General features: G+C 49.6%; 1 protein-coding gene across 1 annotated transcript in view; it reads left to right on the plus strand.

Annotated features, from left to right (window-relative positions):
* Positions 1 to 18,945, plus strand: part of Tnrc6c (trinucleotide repeat containing adaptor 6C) — a 108,536-nt gene extending 89,591 nt beyond the window's left edge. Inside the window, exons 13-22 of the mRNA XM_051181604.1 lie at positions 837 to 956; positions 3,063 to 3,146; positions 3,375 to 3,615; positions 6,799 to 6,966; positions 9,365 to 9,556; positions 9,904 to 10,047; positions 13,635 to 13,829; positions 14,776 to 14,846; positions 15,398 to 15,537; positions 16,066 to 18,945. Of these exons, the coding sequence (XP_051037561.1) occupies positions 837 to 956; positions 3,063 to 3,146; positions 3,375 to 3,615; positions 6,799 to 6,966; positions 9,365 to 9,556; positions 9,904 to 10,047; positions 13,635 to 13,829; positions 14,776 to 14,846; positions 15,398 to 15,537; positions 16,066 to 16,426 (1,716 nt within the window). The 3' untranslated portion in view covers positions 16,427 to 18,945. The remainder of the gene's footprint in view (positions 1 to 836; positions 957 to 3,062; positions 3,147 to 3,374; positions 3,616 to 6,798; positions 6,967 to 9,364; positions 9,557 to 9,903; positions 10,048 to 13,634; positions 13,830 to 14,775; positions 14,847 to 15,397; positions 15,538 to 16,065) is intronic.
* The last annotated feature ends 1,895 nt before the right edge of the window (positions 18,946 to 20,840 follow it).

The following is a 20,840-nucleotide window of genomic DNA, read 5'->3' on the forward strand; positions in this document are numbered from 1 at the left end:
GCCTAAGAATTTGGGAGATAACATATTCTGACCTTCAAACATAGGAAGACAGTGTTGATCTCTGGGAAAGAACAGGTGTGTACAGTGAGTTGAGGTGGCTGGAACTTGGTAGGAAAATAAGTTTACATATCTTACTGAAGACGCGTCAGGTCCTGTGGAGACTGGTTGGCGCCTATGGAAGATTCTTCCTCCTGCTGAGGTAGCAGTGACCTGGTGTCTTCTCCCCTCCAGACCTTCAAGTTTCCCTCTGGCAGAGCGTAAACTAACCTCTAGGACTGGCCTCAAGCCATAGAAAGCAAATGTACAGCTAAAATGTTTAGAGGAAGAAATCTTCTGGAAGCCAGTTTGTCATGGTGGCCCTTGCCTGCAATCCCAGAACTCAGCAGGTAGAGGCAAGAGGACCCACCACATAGCCAGTGTGAAGCTAGCCTGATCTTTCTTTCTCAAGAAATAAAAAGAATTAGTTATCTTTTTATTGAGACAGGGGCTCACTATATAGCCCTGGCTGTCCTGGAAACTCACTATGTAGACCAGGCTGGCCTTGAACTCACAGAGATCTGTCTGCCTCTGCCTCCCAAGTGCTGGGACTTAAAGGCCTGGCTCACACACAGGGCTTAAAAAACAAAACAAAACAAACAAACAAAAACCTTAGTTTTAGAAGACTGGCTATCTTCTGTATCTGAACATGGTATTCTAATGTTCTGTTGGTCTCTCAAAGTTCAGCTGTCAAACAGATACAATATCAGTTAACCAGTTTGTGTCCAAAAACAAAGCTACACACAGATAAGTGAATGTTTCCCTAGAGATCGTGGTTAATGATGTTTTCTATTAAACAGGTTCAAGCACAGCTTTTGCAGTTTGCAGCAAAAAACATTGGTCTCAGCCCTGCACTATTAACCTCGCCAATTAACCCTCAGCATATGACGATGTTGAACCAGCTCTATCAGCTGCAGCTGGTAAGTGGAAAGGTCCCAGTCTAGAGACAAGGCGCCACGTCGGGAAGCAGCAGAAGCACCTTGACAGATGAGGTTGCTACCACACTGTTTCCCACATCTCACTGTCATGAACTAGGAAAGGTTTTGCTCAAGGGTATTACTAATGTTTCGAAGCTTTGTAAATGTCTCGGTTCCTTTGATCTCAGTTTCTCCTTTGAGCCACAGAACACAAAACAGTATTTCCTCACTTCTCCCAAGGATGGTGTTCACAAACACCATCATGGGGTCATAGAGGAGAAACTCTATTCAAACTCGGGTCTCCCAGAGCCTCCGTTGGGATCAGCTAATTCATCCCAGGAGTTCGTAAAAGTTGTGTGGTTTAGGGGCTGGAGAGATGGCTCAGCAGTTAACTCTGGCTGTTTTTCCAACGGACCCACGTTCAGTGCCCAGCACTGGTGGGTAGCGTGGTGGCATACAGGTGACGCTGTGCTGGAGAAGAAGCTGAGAGTCCGGCATCTTGCAGGACAACAGGAAGTGGTCTGAGACACTGGGTGTGGCTTGAGCATTTATGAGACCTCAAAACCTGCCCCCACAGTGACACACTTCCTCCAACAAAGCCACTCCCTTTGGGGGCCATTTTCCTTCAAACCAACACAAACCCCTAACTAAGGAGTCACATGCCTACATCCCGTCTATTCTGTCCCCTCCCCAAAGCCTGCCTGAAGTGGGTCACACACCTATGAAGTCACAGAAAGAATAGAAGGAGGCTGTTTTGCCCAGGGCAGAAAAGGATTACAGTAAGCTGCACAGCTTATGTCTGGGTGACACTGCAGAGCTTGCAGCACTGTCTGTCACGGGCCAGAGCTGGGCTTGGGGCTGGCCCACAGAGTATGTTTCCCAGCAGAATTTCCTCCTGTGGTTGGAAGGTACAAGAAAAGGCTGGCTTGTACCTGGTCGTACACATAGCCTTTGTTACCCAGCAGGCTTTCCTTGTATGACTAAGATGGAAGAAAGTTGTAGTATATTCTGGTCATATTTTTTTCCCAGAAAAATGAGAGAAATGAAGTTTACTACTTACTAAAGTTTTAGAACTTGTAGAGAATTCTTAAGTGAAAACCTTATCTGAAACTAATGAGGCTTTTGTTGTTATTATTGTTTGTTTTTTGTTTGTTTGTTTGTTTTTTGAGACTGAGTTTGTTTGTGTAACAGTCCCGGCTGTCCTGGAACTCTCTCTGTAGACCAGGCTGGCCTCGAACTCACAGAGATCCACCTGCCTCTACCTCCAGTGCTGGGATCAAAGGTTTGTACCACGACAGCCAGGCTAAATTGCTTTTGTTTTGTTTTGTTTGGGTTTTTGGTTTTTTAAGACAGGGTTTCTCTATGTAGTCTTAGCTGTCCTGGAACTCAAAGATCCACCTGCCTCTGCCTCCCAAGTACTGGATTTAAGGTGTGTACCACCACTGGCCAGCTAATGAGGCATTTTTAACAGCATAGTACACCGCTACTTGGTTCTGTTTTAACCAAGTCTTCTCTATGTCTTCCTGGAGAAAAAGGATCAAATGGACACCAACAACAAACAAAAGAACCAGTTCCGCCCAAGTCTGGATTGGTGACCCAGTGAGTTTATTGGCATTACTTCCAGGAGCACGGGTGACTTGGGCAGCTGTATCACTGAAAAGCCCACGCTAGCATGGGCTCTCAAACGCTCCATCCCTGAGCTCCCTGGACTGCACTGGCAGGCAGCTGCACCCGGGAACCTCCTCCCAGCACTGATCACTGCATATGCAACCTCACAGAGGGCCTTATGAATCTAGGGTTGATTTGGAAGTACCTACAGGAGTCCTCTAGCCAAAAAGTCTCCCAAAACATGTGTTGTGCAGAAAAGGAGCAGTATCTGAGATTCTCAAATGAGAAGAAAGAAGAGTTTCTGCATCAGCCATTTTCCCAACTTGTCCAGGAGTCGGTCGGTCACCGACTGCCCGAGCTGTGTAGTGTTCCACCACATTTTCTAGCCAATCTAGCCTTTAATCTAGATCATTCTAAGAATTGCTATTTTCTGAATGTTACTGAGATTGAGTCACTTGTTTTGATGGCTTTCTTTTGATGTTTGGAATTTTCTGTGTACAGGCATACCAACGTTTACAAATCCAGCAGCAGATGTTACAGGCCCAGCGGAATGTTTCCGGACCCATGAGACAACAGGAGCAGCAAGTAGGTGTCACTTAGACTGACTTTGCCATTAGCTCTAGTTCTAGAACAAACCCCAGTGGATGAACTCTCAGCTTGATGCTGGCTTCTCTCCGGTTGAGCCGCCTCTTTGGAAAGTGCCAGCACCAGCTAGGTTTGGGACAAGACTGGCCCGCTGGTAGAGGCTGAGGTCACCCGTGCACTCTGCCCCACCCCCGGCTAATGTACAGTGTGTGTGTGTTCCCCTGCCAGGTTGCGCGCACAATCACTAATCTGCAGCAGCAGATCCAGCAGCACCAGCGCCAGCTGGCCCAGGCCCTGCTTGTAAAGCAGCCTCCACCACCGCCACCCCCGCCGCACCTGTCTCTGCACCCTTCTGCAGGCAAATCAGCCATGGATAGCTTCTCCCCTCACCCGCAGACTCCCGGCCTTCCTGACCTGCAGACCAAAGAGCAGCAGTCTTCACCCAGTACCTTTGCTCCTTATCCTCTCGGTGAGTCTTCTGTGGGTATAAAAGCTACACCAGGGCAGGTGTCCTCAAGTCCCTCCTGTGACAGCCAGGGCTGCTGTACAGGAGGCAGGGTGGCAGGCTGTGCTGAAAGCGCACATCAGCGAGTGGACTCTGCGGGCTTCATCTCGGGGGAGGAGTACTGCTTTCAACATAGCCCAAGCCCCCACTACCATAGACAGGCCCTCCGCCGTGGCGTCACCCACAGCCCAAGCAGTTGGGAAGCAAGGCAGCACTGTTATGAGTGCAAGGCCAGCCTGAAGTGTAGAACAAGAGCCTAGTGTGACCTCGCGCCTAGGGCTGAGGAGTGATGCTTATGAAAAGCCTCCGTTCAAAAATTCAGTTCATTCTGGCTTATGGTTGTTTGTTTTTTCTTTTTCTTTTTTGGTTTTTCGAGACAGGGTTTCTCTGTAGCTTTGGAGCCTATCCTGGAACTCACTTTGTAGACCACCTTTAATCCCAGCACTCGGGAGGCAGAGACAGGCAGATCTCTGTGAGTTCAAAACCAGCCTGGTCTACAGAGCGAGTTCCAGGACAGCCAGGGCTACACAGAGAAACCCTGTCTCAAAAAAACAAAATAAGTAAACAAATAGATGTATTATGCCTTCATAATGAAGCCAGATTGTGTCCTCCATTATTGTTCTGTCCATTGCTGTCCCTTTAGTGGAAGAAGCACAAGTCTCCCTTGGTCTAGACCCGAATTAGCATTGGGACTTCCTTGGTGCCATTCCCACCCACTGCTAATGTTGCTTTTGCTTCAATTTTCCTGTCCATGTGAAGTAGAACTATTCATTGCACACGGTTCTTTTAAGGATTTCATGAGTTAATAATATGTAAAGCTCTTGAGTTGGACATGGTGGCTCACACCTTTGACCCCAATACTAGAGCTGCCGAGCCAGTTAGATAGATATACTTAGGTTTGGGGCCAGCTTGGCTTATAGAGTTCCTGATCAATAAAAAGTATGCGTGTGCGCGCGTGCACACACGCCTGTCCCTGAGCCTGTGGTTTGTAACAGTAATCCCACGTGACAGATGTATGGTGAACTTCTGTTTTAGGATGGTTGTGGAGAATGTACTTGGCTCTGTTCACCATCCATTCACGATGTCTCAGATCCTGGTGTGCCTGTCCTCTAACCTGCTAGACCCTGACTTCTAGGAATTACCTTGTGCAATGACTCTTTGAAATTGGATAAAGATTCATTTTGATAAAAATGTTAAGGTGTTGAAATTATAATTATAATATATTCAATATATGTGTTACAACATTGAAAATGGGCAGCTTATTAGGTATTGGTAATTTTGGAGTGGTCTGTATGTTGTGTTGGTCCTACCTAGGCTTTCTCTGTGATAGTAATGATGCTGAAGAGCCACTTAGAAACTGAACAGCCTGTGACAGGAAACCAGAAGCCCATGTCACTCTGCGGTCTCCTCCCCCTCCTCCCATTCACACGGTCCAGGCCACAGTGGTTGTTGCCTGTGGACTTGACGGTGTCAACAGGAGCAGTGATCCCATGATAAACTAAAGACAATACACCTGTGATCTCAGCACTAATCGAGCTGAGGCAGGAGGATTGCTGTCAGTTCAAGATTAGCCTGGGCTGTATAGCAAATAACAGGTCAGCCAAGTCATGTATCAAGTCCCTCCCTGAAAACAAAGAAATATAAAGACATATGAGATTAAAATTTAAAATTGAGGCCCAGGTAAGCATGTAATAGTTCAGTAAGTGATGAAGGAGTCTTTGTAGGAAACAGGGAACCTTGGTGTGCTCAGGGCCAGCCTCATGAGAGGAAGCCAGGACTGGCTCACTGACTTACAGAAGGATGACGTGGGAGAGAGGACCTTGGAGTGCTCTGACACCCGGCCCTTGTTGCTGCTTTCCCTGGTAGAGCTGTGCACAGAGCTGGAGCACAGAGGTGTGGGGAGGCAGCCCCTGGCGTCTCAGGCTCACACAGCTGCTCTTTCACAAGTATGTGACTGTGTAACCTCAGCAAAAACAGTAGGCACACCTTTAATCCCAGTACTCAGGAGGCAAACAGATCTCTTTGAGTTCCGGGACAGGCACATAGAGAGACTTGTCAAAAAACAAAACAGGAAAGAGGAAAAAAAAAAAAAAAAAAAACCCAACAACTTTGCTTTCCATTTGGCAGTACCTGTTTCCTATTTGTCCAGTAGCACCTCCTCATTTTGGCAGGGCAGAACCTATTCAGTCTGCCCTTCGTGTGCATTGCCCACACGCTCCCATGGACAGTTGCATTTGCAGCCCCTACTCTAAAATTGAGAACCAAAATCTTTGACTCTACTTGAGTGGTAGAGTCGGCTCTGCCGTGACAGATTGGAATTATGGGATGTCACACTGTGGCGGTGCAAGAGCTCACTGTCAGAGAGGGTTGGAAGCACTGGGCTGCTGGGCTGAGTGTCACCAGGAATGTGTTCTGCAGCCTCAAATCTTTATTGTCCTTGCCCAGGCCCCTACATGGTGGCTGTCGAGGTCGGGGACAGCAGCATCCACAGTTGGGAGCTCCTGGAAAGTTGCTGACCGTGTAGCTCACAAGCTCTGTCGGTGCTGGGCCGGGATTTCCCACATGGTGCTGTGGCTTCCTCGGGACTTGCCCTGCCTGAGAAGCCTCAGACCCTAGTGTCCATCCCTGAAACAGCAGTGCACAGGGCTGCGAGGCATGAGGCATTTGTCCCTGAAGACTAGTAGCATACTCTCCTTAATTCAAAAGTTTATTTATCTCAAAAATAATTGTAGGGTCTGGGGAGATGGTTCAGTGGTTAAGGGCACTGGCTGTCTCTCCAGAGGACTGGGATTCCCAGCACCCACATGGTGGCTCACAGCCATCTGTAATGCCAGTTACAGGGCATCTGACTTCTTCTGACCTGTATGGGCACCAAGCATGCAAATGATACACAGACATACATGCAGGCAAAACCGTGTGTGTGTGTGTGTGTGTGTGTGTGTGTGTGTGTGTGTGTGTGTGTAAGCACATGGCTGTAACCGGGAGTAAGGCAGCTCTGTGCACTGGAGTTCCAGGCCAGTGAGGGCTACGGGGGGGGGGGGGGGGTTTCCATGGAAGTGTGTGGCTGTGTCTAAGGGTGGAGGGTGACTCTCAGTGAGATCTTTCTTCCAGGGAAGAGGCGAATTCTAATAACGCCTGTGTTTTCAGCTGGATTGAATCCAAACATGAATGTCAACAGCATCGACATGAGCAGTGGTCTGTCTGTGAAGGACTCATCTCAGTCCCAGTCCCGCCTCCCTCAGTGGACGCATCCCAACTCGATGGGCAACTTGCCTAGTGCTGCTTCTCCTCTGGACCAGAACCCCAGCAAGCACGGTATGTATGTCCTGGCCGGAGCCTGCCCACCGCAGGGGCAGTGCACTTACTGATGGGACAGCCCGAAGCATCGCATGTGCATCCCATGCATCTTCGTGAATGCAGCTCCCAAATCAGAAGACGGCCTGCCATGACCCAGTGCCTGCAAGATCAATCACCATTTCTTAGCTTCAAACCCATGAGTCATTGAAAGTGCCCCAGAGCACCAAAGAGGCTGGAGAGACGGTCTGCAGTGAGTGCAGCTGCTGCTCTTACAGAAGACCTGAGCCGAGCTCTGTCACCTGCACTGGGTGGCTCACAGCTGCTTGTAACTGAAGCTGTGGCTCTATGGGTACCTCGCCTTTCAAAAAAGTGAAGCACAAAAAGCTCAGGAAGGAGCTCAGGTTGGCCTAGAGAGGGTTAGGGGTGGCTCAGTGGCAGGGCACTGGCCTCACGTGCATGAGGGCCTGAGCTCCAGCCCCTGGGCCAGGAAGGAGCACAAGCAATGTAATTAGGCATATAGTCTTCTCTTGATATAAAGTCATGTAAAAAGAAAAGCAATGCCCCGATGGTTAATTTAGCAAGGAGGCCTCCATGTGACGCCTGGGCCCTCTACCTCTAGCCCTGCCCTTGTTGGTTTTCTCTGTGTAAGTCAGTACCCACTTGGTTCTTGCATAGTAAGAGCACCACTGTAGAAAGAAGGCATGTAGAGATACCAGCAAGCATGCTCATATTTTCTCCCCAGAAGGACTTGAGGATGGGCAGCTTCCCAAGGTATAAAGATTTCCAGCTTGGGGGTGGGGGTGTTCTGTGCTCACCTGTAATCCCAGCCCAGCAGTTGGGAGGGAGAGGTAGGAGGACCAGGGGTTCAGGGTCTTCCTTGGCTACTTATAAATTGGAGGCCAGCCTGTATTTCATGACAAAATTTTTTCCTAAATAAGATTTACATTGTGGCTGGAGTATAACTTAGTCAATGATAGTCCAAGAATATGTGTCTGTAGGCAAAGCACAAAAGGCATGGTAGCGTATGCAGAGACAGGCAGATGTCTGAATTTGAGGCCAGCCTGGTCTACATAATGAGTTCCAGAATAGTCAGGGCTGCAAAAGGAGACCTTATCTCAAAAAAAAAAAAAAAATCCCAGTATTCACTGGACATGTGACATGAATTAAGCTGCTCACGAAGCCAAGACATACATCACGATCACTTGACTTGAGCCCAGGTGTTCACACCTGCCTGGGCAATCTCCTAAAAAGGGGGGGGGGGCACTGGAGAGGACCCATGGTTCCCATGGTTCAATTCCCAGCATCCACATGGCAGCTCACAACTGTGTAACTCCAGTTCCAGAGGATCTGGCACACACACGCGCGCACACACACACACACACAGGCAAACACCAGTGCAGTGGGGGAGGGTGTCACTGGGGAGATGGCTCAGCAGATAGGAGTGTCTGCGGCACAATCGTGAGAACCTGAGTTCAGATCCTCAGAACTCAGTAAGATTGTGTGTGGTTGCATATGCCTGTAACCCAGTGTCCCTGGAGCAGGGGGAGGATACCTGGGGCTTGCTGGCCACCGACCTACCTCCAGGTTCAGTGAGAGACTCTGTCTCAGAGGAAATGGCCTGATGGCCTCTGTCCTCTATGCAAGCACATAGGTATATACACAAATCAAAAATGTTGCTAGTTTCTGGCCTAAGGCTACAGCTCAGTTGGTAGAATGCTTCCTGAGTTGCAAGAAGCCTGGGGTAAAGTGGTGCATGCCTGCATGTAACCTTAGCACTAAAGAGGTAGAAACAGGGACAAGAGAATACGCAGCAAGTTCAAGGCCAGCGTTGGGGTACATGAGACAAACTAGTTTATAGTGGTACACACTTATAATCCCTACTTTTGGAGAGCTAGAAGCAGGAAGGTTAGAAGTTAAGGGTCATTCTTGACTACAGAGGGAGTTCAGATCAATCCAGACTATATGATACCATCTCAAAAAAAAAAAAAAAAAAAAAAAAAAACAACCCACAGTTCAATGGTAGAGTACTTACCTAGCATGTATGAAGCCCTTGAATTAGATCCCCCACACTGAAAGGTAATAATATGATAACAACAACAGCTTTCAGTAATGGCACATGCCTTTAATCCCAGCACTCGGGAGGCAGAGGCAGGTGGGCAGATCTCAGTGAGTTTGAGGCCAAGCTGGTCTACAGAGTAAGTTCCGGGAAACCCTGTCACAAGAAACCAAATATGGGCTGGGTTCCATACATGCTAACTGACACAGTTCTTAGAGAACCCGGACAGCTTAAGGCTGACAGTGCATATAAGCACAAAGTGTGAGAGAGACCCTGGGCCTGGGAAGAGAAGGCCGTAGTGTGTCATGCTGTCTTTGACAGAATGTTTGTTCACTGGGTACCTGGTTGCCTGTTCCGTAGGTGCTATTCCTGGAGGTCTAAGCATCGGGCCTCCAGGTAAGTCCTCCATTGATGACTCCTATGGCCGGTACGATCTAATCCAGAGCAGTGAGCCACCAGCGAGTCCTCCCGTAGCTGTTCCCCATAGCTGGTCTCGTGCCAAATCCGACAGTGATAAAATCTCAAACGGCTCCAGCATCAGCTGGCCCCCAGGTAAGCTCACACGACACTGGTGGGCAGAGGAGGTGTAGGTGTGCCCTCGGCCTAGGGGAGCAGTTAGAGCTGAGGGACTTCATGGACTGTGCTGCTGTCGCGCATTGTTCTGTAGCTTCCCTGGTCAGGTAGAGTGGGGAGCAGACACCAGCTTCTGCCTGGTAAAGGCGCTCACGCCGAAAGGGGGAACACCTGATCTAATGAACTGTTCAGAGTTGGTTAGATCTAAACAGGGAGGGCCTAATTATCGGAGTTTCAAATTTTTATAAAAGTGAAAAAATTAGTTTTAAGTGTCATGATGCAACATGAAGGCGCTGTAGTAGCCTTGTTTTGCTTTCTATGAGCAGAATTCCACCCCGGAGTTCCGTGGAAAGGACTTCAGAATATTGACCCTGAGAATGACCCTGATGTCACTCCTGGCAGTGTCCCCACTGGACCTACCATCAACACCACCATCCAGGATGTCAACCGCTACCTCCTCAAGAGTGGAGGTGAGGAGGGCCATCAGCCGGCCTTCTGTGGGCAGGCCTCCAGGCTCCTGTGGAGGGTTCGTCTGGCTGTGTGGGGGGGTGAGGCAGGTGCAGTACCAGAGGTGTGTTTGTGCTGTGTGGGCTAGCACAGCTCACATGTCCCTTAGTGTGCGTGTGCGCTCGCTCTGGACGTTTGCCGACTGTCCCTAATCCACAAGCACAAAACCCAGCCTGAAACTCACACAAACACTCTGCAGATGGATCTTCAAGCAGGAAGTCAGCCGAATCACTTTTTACTCATCGTTAGGTAGTCACAGCTCCAGCCAACAGCCTTTCAGGACAGGGTTTTTGGTTTTCATCGTCTCTTTTTTCCGAGTGGGGTTCTTTTCACACATCACACAGTGTTTCTCTGCCTAACAGTCCTGGCCGTCTGTACACCAGGCTGGCCTTGAACTCCCAGAGGTCCACCTGCCTCTGCCTCATGAGTGCTGGGATTAAAGGTGTGCGCCACCACAGCCCAGCTTGTAATCTCTTTAAACTGGAAGGGAATTGAGCCTTTGTTCGACCCCCAGAACCCCCCTTCCTTTTTTTTTTTTTTTTTTTTTTTTTTTTGGATGAGGTCTTACAGTGTTGTCCTGGCTGTCCTGGAACTCACTCTGTAGACCAGGCTGGCCTCAGACTCAGAACTCCCTGCCTCTGCCTTCTGAGTGCTGGAATTAAAGGTGCGGTCAAGGTGTCTGTACTCCACCACAGCCAGCTCTGTAGCACGGGTTCTTTTATTTGTTTGGTTTGGTGGTGTGGTTGTTTTTCGAGATAGGGTTTCTTTGTGTAGCTTTTGGAGCCTGCCTGGACCTTATTCTGTAGACCAGGCTGGCCTCGAACTCCCAGAGGTCCACCTGCCTCTGCCTCCCCAGTGCTAGAATTAAAGCCATGTACCACCACTGCCCTGCTATAGCACGAGTTCTGAAATAGGTCTTAATAATAATAAAAAACATGCTTTTAATATAAGCAATAGGACAGCCAGGGCTACATACACAACAAACCTTGTTTAAAAAAAAAAAATGCTATAAAGCCCCAGTATTTGCTGAGTGCTGTTCTTGTTTGAGCCTTGAGAAGTAGCCTGCAGCACACTGGTGGGTGCTGTTCTATAGGACCATTGTGCGGGCTGGCTTCATCCAGACAGCTTTGACTTCACTGTTGAAACAAAACATTTAAAACCAGGAGGTCCCTGTTACACAGGACCCTGTTGCTCACTACAAAGGAACAGCTGTGAAGGCTGTCTTTCATTTGTGATCCTAGGCTGAGGGAGTAATGTAGGGTATAGGAGCCAGGTGGTGGTGGCGCACACCTTTGATCCCAGCACGTTTCGGTGTGTGTGTATACATGTGTGTGTGAGTGTGTGCATGTGTGTGTGAGTGTGTGTATATACATATGTGTGTGTGTGCGTGTGTGTATGAGTATGTGTATATACATGTGTGTGTGTGGTGTGCGTGTGTGAGTGTATGTGTGTATACAGATGTGTGTGTGGTGTGCATGTGTGTGTGAGTGTGTCTGTGTGTTTGAGTTAAAGAAGAATGAGAATTGCCCTGCATGTAATCCTTACCCTTTGGTTGGAAAAGCCCCATGACCCTTCAGCATCCTGGTATAGGGTTTAGCTGTCTTGTCAGTGGCTCTCTCCCTGTGACTTCACCACAGGTGACTCCCACCATTGCATAGCCCACACTATGTCACCTTGGTTTTCTGGAATTTGAAGAAGTCTGATGTAGGGAAACACAGCCCTACCTTCCTCCCTGCTGTGCTCATGCCGCTCTGCACACTGCACGCGGCCTCCCGCCCCACCGTCGTGCCTGCTGGGCTCTACGAGGCTCTCCCACCTTCTGGTCAGGGTGCTTCTTGCTGCAGGGGCAGGGAGGCCATGTATGATGAAGCGAGGCAGGAAGGACTTGAGCATCTCAGCAATAGGGACGTGCGTCCTCACATGCAGAATGGGAGTGCTAATGTGTCCTTGTGGTGTGGCAGTGCAGAGACAGGCAGCAGTGTGAGCAGGCGCTCCCTGTGTGTGAGGTGGGTTGCAGGGGAAGGCTCTAGGTGCACCCGTGTCCCACTGTCCTGCCGCTGTGCTGTCTGGAGCACTCTCATGACACACAGACCTCACAACTCTACCCAGGCAATCATTTCTTCCAGAGTAAAAGAAAGTGGAGAACTGTTTGTTACATTAAAAAGCATTTCATAGACAGGATTTCTCTAACTCACACAGAGCCACCTGCCTCTGACTCCCCAGTGCTGGGCTTAAACACATGCAGCCACACCAGGCTTTATTAAACCTTCCTTAAGACAAAGACATAAGATGTACACACTCTTGGATTTGTGGATAAATCTGTGTGCCATCAAACTCATCCAGCACAGAGCTGCCGAAGGAAGGCGGCACAGAGCAGCCCTCCTCCCCGTGGGGCTGGTGAAAGCATAAAACCAGTCCTGCTGCCTTGTTTCCACTCCTAACTTGACAGAGAAGTATGTTTCAACCTTTTACACCTTTGGAAATAGCTAAGGAAATCACTGTTCTTGATAGCATTTGGTTTACAGCGTGTCCAGCCTACGTTTACTGTGAGGCTATGGTCTTCCCATTGGTCAGGCTGGGGTAAGGGCACATCTGTGTTGTGGGTATGTCTCAGAAACACGGATGGTGGCTGTTCCAGATGATCTTGGGCAGATGAAGGAGCTGGGGGCATTGGGGGTGGCCATTCCTTTATGTTTCTCCCAGTGAATTCCAATTACTGTAACCCTACCTGGTGCTGCATCTCAGTCCAGAAGCGGTGGGGATAACTGTGTCTACAGCTAAAGAGACAAGAGGATCCCTAGACACTGGGAGATTACACTGGCCGTGGGAAGTGTCTGTCAGAAGCATTGCTACTTTGTCAGAAGACCAATGCCCCCAGAGACTACACAGGAAGCCTATGTGTAGACAATGCTTGTGACCGTGACCACCCCAGCCCAACGTGCTGATATGTTAAAGACTGAACTGCAGAGGACTGGAGTATGGCCCAGTTGGTAGAATGCTTGCCTGGCATCCACAAAGCCCTGGGTTCCACTCCCAGCACCAAATAAATCTGGTATAATGGCACGCGCCTGTGATCCTAGCCCTTGGCAGGCAAAGGTAGGAGGTCAAGCTCAAGGCCAACCTGGGCTGCACAGGAAGACCCTGTCTTAAACAAACAAACACAAACTTTAATACATAAGAAGACTATAAACTTCAGAGCTACGTTTTCTTCGCAGCAGTTGTCAGCAGACTGATGAGGTGTCAGCCGTTGAGCAGAGGCTGCACGGGGCACACACAGCACCTTTGAGCAGAAACTAGAAGAGAGTGACGCTGGTTGCAAAGTCCCTGCCCCTTCAGTGCAGGAGACTGAGGCAGGAAGGGCATCTGAACGTAGGAGTTGGCGGCCAGCTTGGGACGCCTGAGACGGGGAAGCATGAGACAGACGGAAGACAGCATGGCGTTTGTCACTGTTGATCTCTCCCATCGGCAGTGCCGGGGCTCTGCCAGCTCCCAAGCTGTAGCTGCTTCTCTGGGTGGGCACAGTACACATGCTCTGTTTTCCTCCCTCTAGGTAAACTGTCAGACATTAAGTCAACATGGTCCTCGGGCCCAGCCTCTCACACACAAGCCTCTCTGTCTCATGAACTGTGGAAGGTACCCAGAAACACTACTGCACCTACCAGGCCACCTCCAGGCTTAGCCAATCCCAAGCCTTCCTCCACCTGGGGCACCAGTCCCCTAGGCTGGACCAGCTCCTACTCCTCGGGTGAGTGCTGCCCCCTCTATTAAGAAGGGCATGTGCTTTAGGGGTGTACCTGTTTTATCCCATGCCTCTTAGCAGACCCCTGCAGCCTGGCAGGCTAAGAAAGAGCTGGAGTGTCAGACTAGCAGGGCATATATCCCATGGACTGTCGGTCCTCAAAAGACCCTTCAGCCATTCTAGGCTTCCTACCCATCTCAGCCGGCACAGGATTCTATTTTTATTTGTTAGTGCCTTTATTAGCTTTTTTTTTTTTTTTTTAACTTTATTTTATGTGCATTGGTGTGAAGGTGATAGATCCCCTGGAGCTGGAGTTACAGACAGTTGTGAGCTGCCATGTGGGTGCTGGGAATTGAACCTGGGTCCTAGGGGTGAGGGAAAGTGCTCTTAACCACTGAGCCATCGCTTCAGCCCCAACATAGGGATCTTAAATTTTTCAAAAGGTGCCATGGAAATGTAAGGGCTTTCCATACCAAAAACTAAGGTACCCCAGGTGGGTGTCTCTCTGTGGAGCCCCTCCCACCACATAGAGTCACGGGGTCCCTGCGTGGGCAGCGCAGAGGAGACGTCACCCAGGCTTCAGTCAGGCACTAACACTGAGGGCAGGGCCCCAGCCTTAGTAGCTGTCACTAAAGCAGAACTTTAGTGTGTTGTCTGGGTGTTGGGGCAGAACAAGGTAAGAGTAGAACTTTCTGTGTGAGTCTCAGGTACCCATCAAATCTGCCCCCTTCGGCACAGGCAGAAAAAGACAGGCCTCTGGGCTGGCAGGCATATTTGGGAAGTCAGATTTTCATGGGCCATGGATGGAATGTGTTGTGATTACAAGATTGAGTTTATCAGAAGGTTGCATGGTTTCCAGGGGGTCCAATGACTAGAGCTTGATATATGTTTTAGGTCAGACTAGACGAGTGGCCAGTGGATTGAGCCCTTGTCCCATGGTCTTGTCCTACAGGTTCTGCTTGGAGTACTGACAGCTCAGGAAGAACAAGCAGCTGGCTCGTTCTACGCAACCTCACACCCCAGGTACAGTGCCGCCAGATGGGGGGGGGGGCTGTCGTATCACACCCGTGGTAGCTGCTCATAGCCAGGAAGGCTCCTGCTTTGCCCCTGGAGTAGAGAACTGTCTGGTCGGGCATCTTCCTTGAGGGCCTAGAGTGGCAGAGCAAGTGGGAATGATAGGTAAGTGTGCGCAGACAGCCACGTGCTTCTCTTAGCCATGAAACATACTTCTGTAAAGAGACCGTTCATCTTACACACCTGTCCAAGGGGATTCAGCCACCCCAGACATGGGGTCAGCTTGTAGTCACCATTCTCTGGCACAGAACTAGCCTTCATCCACTGCAAGGAAGGCTGCCGGTCTAGTGTTGTGCCTTCTGCAAACTGCAGAACTCAGAACGGAACTTTGGCCCTCCCTTCTGACTGGTGGAACTGGAGTAGCCCACGCTACAGATGTCAGGCCACAAAGGCCTGCCAGATGTGTTCTAGTATGCGGAACATCCAGGTTCCATATGGCTGCTACAGAACACAGCGAGAGCTCGGAGGAAAGCATGGCCTGCCCTTTGCTTCCTCCTCAGATTGACGGTTCTACACTGCGGACGCTGTGTTTGCAGCATGGGCCTCTCATCACATTCCACCTGAATCTGACCCAAGGCAACGCTGTGGTCCGTTACAGCTCCAAGGAAGAAGCGGCCAAGGCCCAAAAGTCTCTGCACATGTATGTTTTTTCCTCAGCCCCTTCATACTGCCAGGAAGCCCCAGATGCCCAATATTGTTGGGGGGGGGGGGGCGTGAGTGAGTCTTGTGGCTCCGCCCCATGCTGCAGCTCAGGTACCCTGAGATTAGTAGTCCCAGATAAAAGTATGGGCAGACTTGGTGCCTGTAGCCTAGCTCTTCCACTTATACACAGCACCCTCTTCCTGTGTCTTCACCTAGTCACTGTTTGTACCTGTCTGTCTGTCATCTAGGAAGGGTGCAAAAGGAGCCTCTAGCCACCCAGGCTCCAGGGTCGCTCACATCAGCCCACTGGCCGCTTGAGGGTGCTTTCCATGCAGAATATGGAAAGACCTGCTCTGGAATATGGCCTATGGTGGGGACACTGGTGTCAGCTGAGTCCCCATTTACAGCACTTTAACATGTACTCCACGCAGCCACAGACCAGGCCATGATAGCCTGTGGCATGGTGATACTTGCATCTGTCGCTCAGGACATGGGTGGTATACTCACTCGGCCCCTTGCCTTGCAGGTGTGTGCTGGGGAACACCACCATCTTGGCTGAGTTTGCCGGTGAAGAAGAGGTGAATCGGTTCCTGGCCCAAGGCCAAGCCCTCCCACCCACCTCGAGCTGGCAGTCCAGCAGCGGGGGCAGCCAGCCCAGGCTGGGCTCCTCAGGCAGCACGCATGGCCTCGTGCGCAGCGACACTGCCCACTGGAACACCCCATGTCTGAGCAGCAAAGGCAGCAGTGAACTGCTGTGGGGTGGGGTGCCCCAGTACTCCAGCAGTCTCTGGGGCCCTCCCAGTGCTGATGACGCCAGGGTGATCGGCAGCCCCACGCCTCTCAACACTCTGCTGCCTGGGGACCTGCTCAGTGGCGAGTCCATCTAGGGGTCACCGTCACCGGGGAGGAGAGAGCTGAGCATGCCAGGCCCGGCTCTGAGGCCCCAGCTGACGGACAAGCTGCCCCTTGGAGTACCTCTGTCCAGTTCTGAAGATGACCCTTGGCCTCAGCCCTTGTGAACTGTTGAAGACAGTGCGGGCTATGTTTTGGTCAGTGTCACGTGCTAACGCCAGGATGTTCCTCATAGCTTTTTATTTTATGTCGTCTTATGTTTGTATGGTGTGTTGTCATTTTGAGTTTTAAGTATAAAAGCTGCTTAGAATAGTTCTATCATGAAGGGCACTTTTCAGACTGTGGGCTGGAAAGGGTTATTTTATGGCGGGGTGGGGGGAGACTTGAAGCCTATTTAAAGTGAGCCTGTGACGATTATGCACATTACCAGAGGCGGAGGGCGGGGCAGGCGGCTGCGTTGTGCGGGCACAGAGCTGAGAGGAGCCACTGCTCTGCCCCCAGACCCGCCTATGCACATTACCCTTGTTTCATTACTTTTCATGTCATTTTTTTTCCCAAAAAATTATTTTTTAAAAGTTAAAAAGACATATCAAACATGCAAATACTTGAACCCAGCAGGCCAATACCGAAATGTGAACACTTCCACGCTGACATCCGTGCACAGAAACAGGCTCTAGGAAATGTCTACGTTCATAGCCTACATGTGCGTGCGTGTGTGCGTGTGCGTGAGCAAGTGTATGTGTGTGTGTGGGCGCACACTCATGGAGCAGTGTGTATGCCCGCGTGCTTGTGCACGATTAGTGCTAACTGTGTGCGTGTGTGTTTCAGTGTGTGTGAGGGATTTAACTGGGGGTTTCCCTTTTATTCAGTACATGCTTTTTTTTTTTTTCCCTTGGGCGCATTGGTCAAATGTTCTCATTGTTGTTCGCTTCTAACTTTGCACTGAGGTGTCTCTGCCCTCCCTTCTAGCTAATCCTAAACAGTAAAGAGAATTCATGGGACAGGGCTGGTGACAATTCATGTGTAAATGTTTACTCAAGGACTCTGTTATTGCATTTAAAGTTACAGTGTATATCTCTGGAGAAATAATATGTCTATCTACCTTTAGCAGCTTTTCATTGTGGACTAATACAAGAAGATTATTGCCAGAGTATTGCACCATTTCCCATCTGGAATATAGAGTTAAAGAGATAAAATTGTCGTTGAACTGTGGCCATAGATACTTGTAGAAAATGGGTGTCCCGCAAAGCGCGGGGACAAGCACTTGGACATGGGTTGTGACTGCTTTTGGAGGAGCTGTGGTTTGGGCTCCCACCTGTTTACAGACCTTTTTTCTCCTTCAGACTTTAAAATAAAAATTTTAAAAAAAATTTAAAAAATTTAAAAGGAATAAAAAAAAAGACTTCCATCATAAAAAAAAAAAACAAAAAAACAAAAACAAGCAAACAAACAAAAACCTATTTTCAGAATGCAGATGTGTTACTTCAGAGCTCTGGGATGGGACGTGCTGGGACGCGCTGCTCCCCTCCAGCCATTATGGACTCTGTCGGTTTCTTCGCCCTTCCTCAAGGTGACGAGGCACTGTGGTCTCTGTCTTGCACATGCCGGCTCGCTCTCAGGAAAGCCAGGGCTCCGGGGGCAGCTCCACTCCATTTCATGTATTTCTAAACCCAACTCCTAGCACTGAAGACGTTATTAAAAAAGAAAAAAAGAAAAAAAAAAGGAAAAGAAAAAGAAAAAAAAAAAAAAACCACACACACAAAGAAGAAAAATACCTAATCTCTAATGTGTAGCAGTTACATATTTACCAAATAATGGACTCAAAAGAAATAGATGTTTGAAGAGTGCTTTATATATTAAAAATTGCTTTATGTTTTAAAGATGATCAATGTTTTGATTGTTTTGCAAGGAAGAAAGACAATGAAATAACACACCCTCAAGTATGTTTTAAAAAAAATATATGAACATTGTACTCCCTGCCTATGTGGTCAGGAAACTTGTGCATTACATTTTTTAATTAGCTTTTTAATGGTTTTATCAAAACAAGAAAGCAAGTCCTGCAGGATCACAGAGAAACGCTGGTTTTCTAGAGGATCGTGAACTATGCACAACTGGGTTCATTGTGTATCCCACGGAACGGCCCTCCTCAGAGTGACTGCATCTCATCATCATTGCAAGCGTCCTAGATATTTGATGTATGTATACCCAAGTATGTATATCAAATATGTGCGTGTGTGTGCGCGCGCGCGTGTGCTCCCAGGCCTACAGCTTGCCATGCTGCCATTTAGCACTGAGTTGTAGAAAAACTCCTAATGTTTTAAAACTGGGGATGGAAGTAAAGGGTGTTTGCAGTTTTTGTGGGTCCCCCCCTTTATTTTATTATTTTTTTGAACCTTTTAAATTCAAAATATCTGACTCTAAGATTAAAACAAAAAGAGTTTGTGGCGCTTAATGCCCCTCCTCATGGGATGTGGTGGTTGGACGCACGCCGGAGGTTGCTTTCAAAAATACAGCGCTTTGTTGAGTCTTAATAAACTGCGGTTTTTCTTGGCTATTTGCTATTGCTGGGTCTTTCGTCTGTAAGAGGCAGGGACTTCCTTTTTCACTTGGTGTGGAGACAGCCTACTGTGTCTGCTGAGTTTGCATTCAGTCCTGTCTAAACTTAAAGTGTCGGCTGTTGGACTTGAAACTGTAGCCTTGCTATTTGGTTTTGCTGAGACTATTCTGATCCTGTCAGTAGCCCTGGGAGGCACAGCAGCTTCCAAGTCTTCCTGGGCTGACTGACTTGAATGCATCTGAAGACAGTGTTGCCCAGGCCAGCAGTGGGTGGAGCCAGCGGCTCCAGGTTCTCCCAGAGCCACTGTCCCATACTCGTTGACACATACCCTGTACAGGCATGAAAAGAGAAACCAGAGGCAGGGGTGTAGCTCAGTGGTAGGACCTTTGTGTGCAGGCAGGCACAAGGTTCCACCCCCAGGGCTGTCTAGAAAAAATCGTGGCTTGTGCCTGTAGCCCCAGCACTCAGGAGGCTTGAGTAGCGCCGCCTGAGTCCAAGACTCAGTACCATAGCAGGCAATGCAGCAAGATCCCCAGCCTGGAAGAGGAAAGGCAGTCATGTTCTCCCAAGTGTTTTTCTTGCTCTCTGCCCCTAAAAGCGTATTGGCTAACACACACAAAACAGCAGCATTGTCAGCCGGCTTTGCTCATGGGTGGCAGCTTAACCTCTAGTGTTCCCATCATGTGCCTCATGGGAACCCAGAGACCTGAGGAAGAAGGAGACTCAGGATGTCAAGCTGCCCTGGCAGAGGGATTTCCATCTCCTATGGGTAACGTAGCCATAGCTAGAGGACCCTGCCTGTGTCTGGGAGGTCGGTCCTGTTGTCAACCTTCGGGAGTCTTCAAGACATCTGGGGAATGAACAGGAGATTTGTGAGGTGGCACTCTCCCTGTGTTGGACTTTGACAATGAGGACCAACAGAAAAGGCCTCATGGGACTGGACTGGATGAAGTAGGCCCGATGTCAGCGACCCAGGAAGCGGAAGGTTTGGAGCTACCCTACTGCTGTTTGGGGTTATACCACACTGTTCTGATAAGACTGTGCCACAGGCAGAAGGCAATGCCCAGCCAAGGTGGGTGCACAGAGAATGCCCGCAGAGGTGCACAAGACACGTTGGGAGCTGCCGTGAACTGGCCTGCGCTGCTGACGAAGGCGTCCTCTCAAGCCCTCTCATCTCCTGAGTCCTGCCAATCCCACCCTTGTGAGTAGCCTTCAGCTTAGGTGACAGATGACCCCAGATGGTACCCAGAGCAGTTCTCGGCCTTGGCCTTTTAGAATCACCCAGAAACTTAAAACCATAGAAGGATCTCTGGGGCAGCAGAGGTACAGGTGGTTTCAGAGCCCGTGTGCTCCCCTGTGTAGCCAAGGTCAGGAAGCAGTGGTGACCGGGATGCCCGCGCACAAGCCTGCCAGCGTGAGGGAGCTGCAGGCAAAGATCGGGATTTGAAGTTCGTCCTTAGCCAGCACGGACCACATGAGGCCCCCACACGGAGTTCTGTGTTCAGGGTGAACCTTGACCATCTGCTCAGCAGACGCTTGCAGTTCTCAAGTCGGGTGGCTTTCATTTGCCAGTTACAGCTGACCCCTCCCTCCCTCCCTCCCAGGCCTGCAGTACAGGCATGCTGAGGGCCGCTTTGTAGTCTAGACCCTGATGGTTATGATGCTAAGCACTCCCAGGTCCCACAGGAAGGACCGGAGGTCAGGCGGCTGGGGTGCTGACTGCCTCTGCTCCTCGTGGCAGTGCCTGGGCCCCTGTGTTGGGAGTCACTCCACACTTGGGCCTGGGTTGACAGAAGACAGTGCTGGTGATTCTGTGAAACCCTGGGTGTTTCCTTTCCCTTGTAGTGGGGTGTGACCTTGTGAGACAGAACTGATGACAGCAAAAGTCCCCA

Source organism: Phodopus roborovskii, unplaced genomic scaffold (assembly GCF_943737965.1).
Source record: "Phodopus roborovskii unplaced genomic scaffold, PHOROB, whole genome shotgun sequence".
Classification (NCBI taxonomy): domain Eukaryota; kingdom Metazoa; phylum Chordata; class Mammalia; order Rodentia; family Cricetidae; genus Phodopus; species Phodopus roborovskii.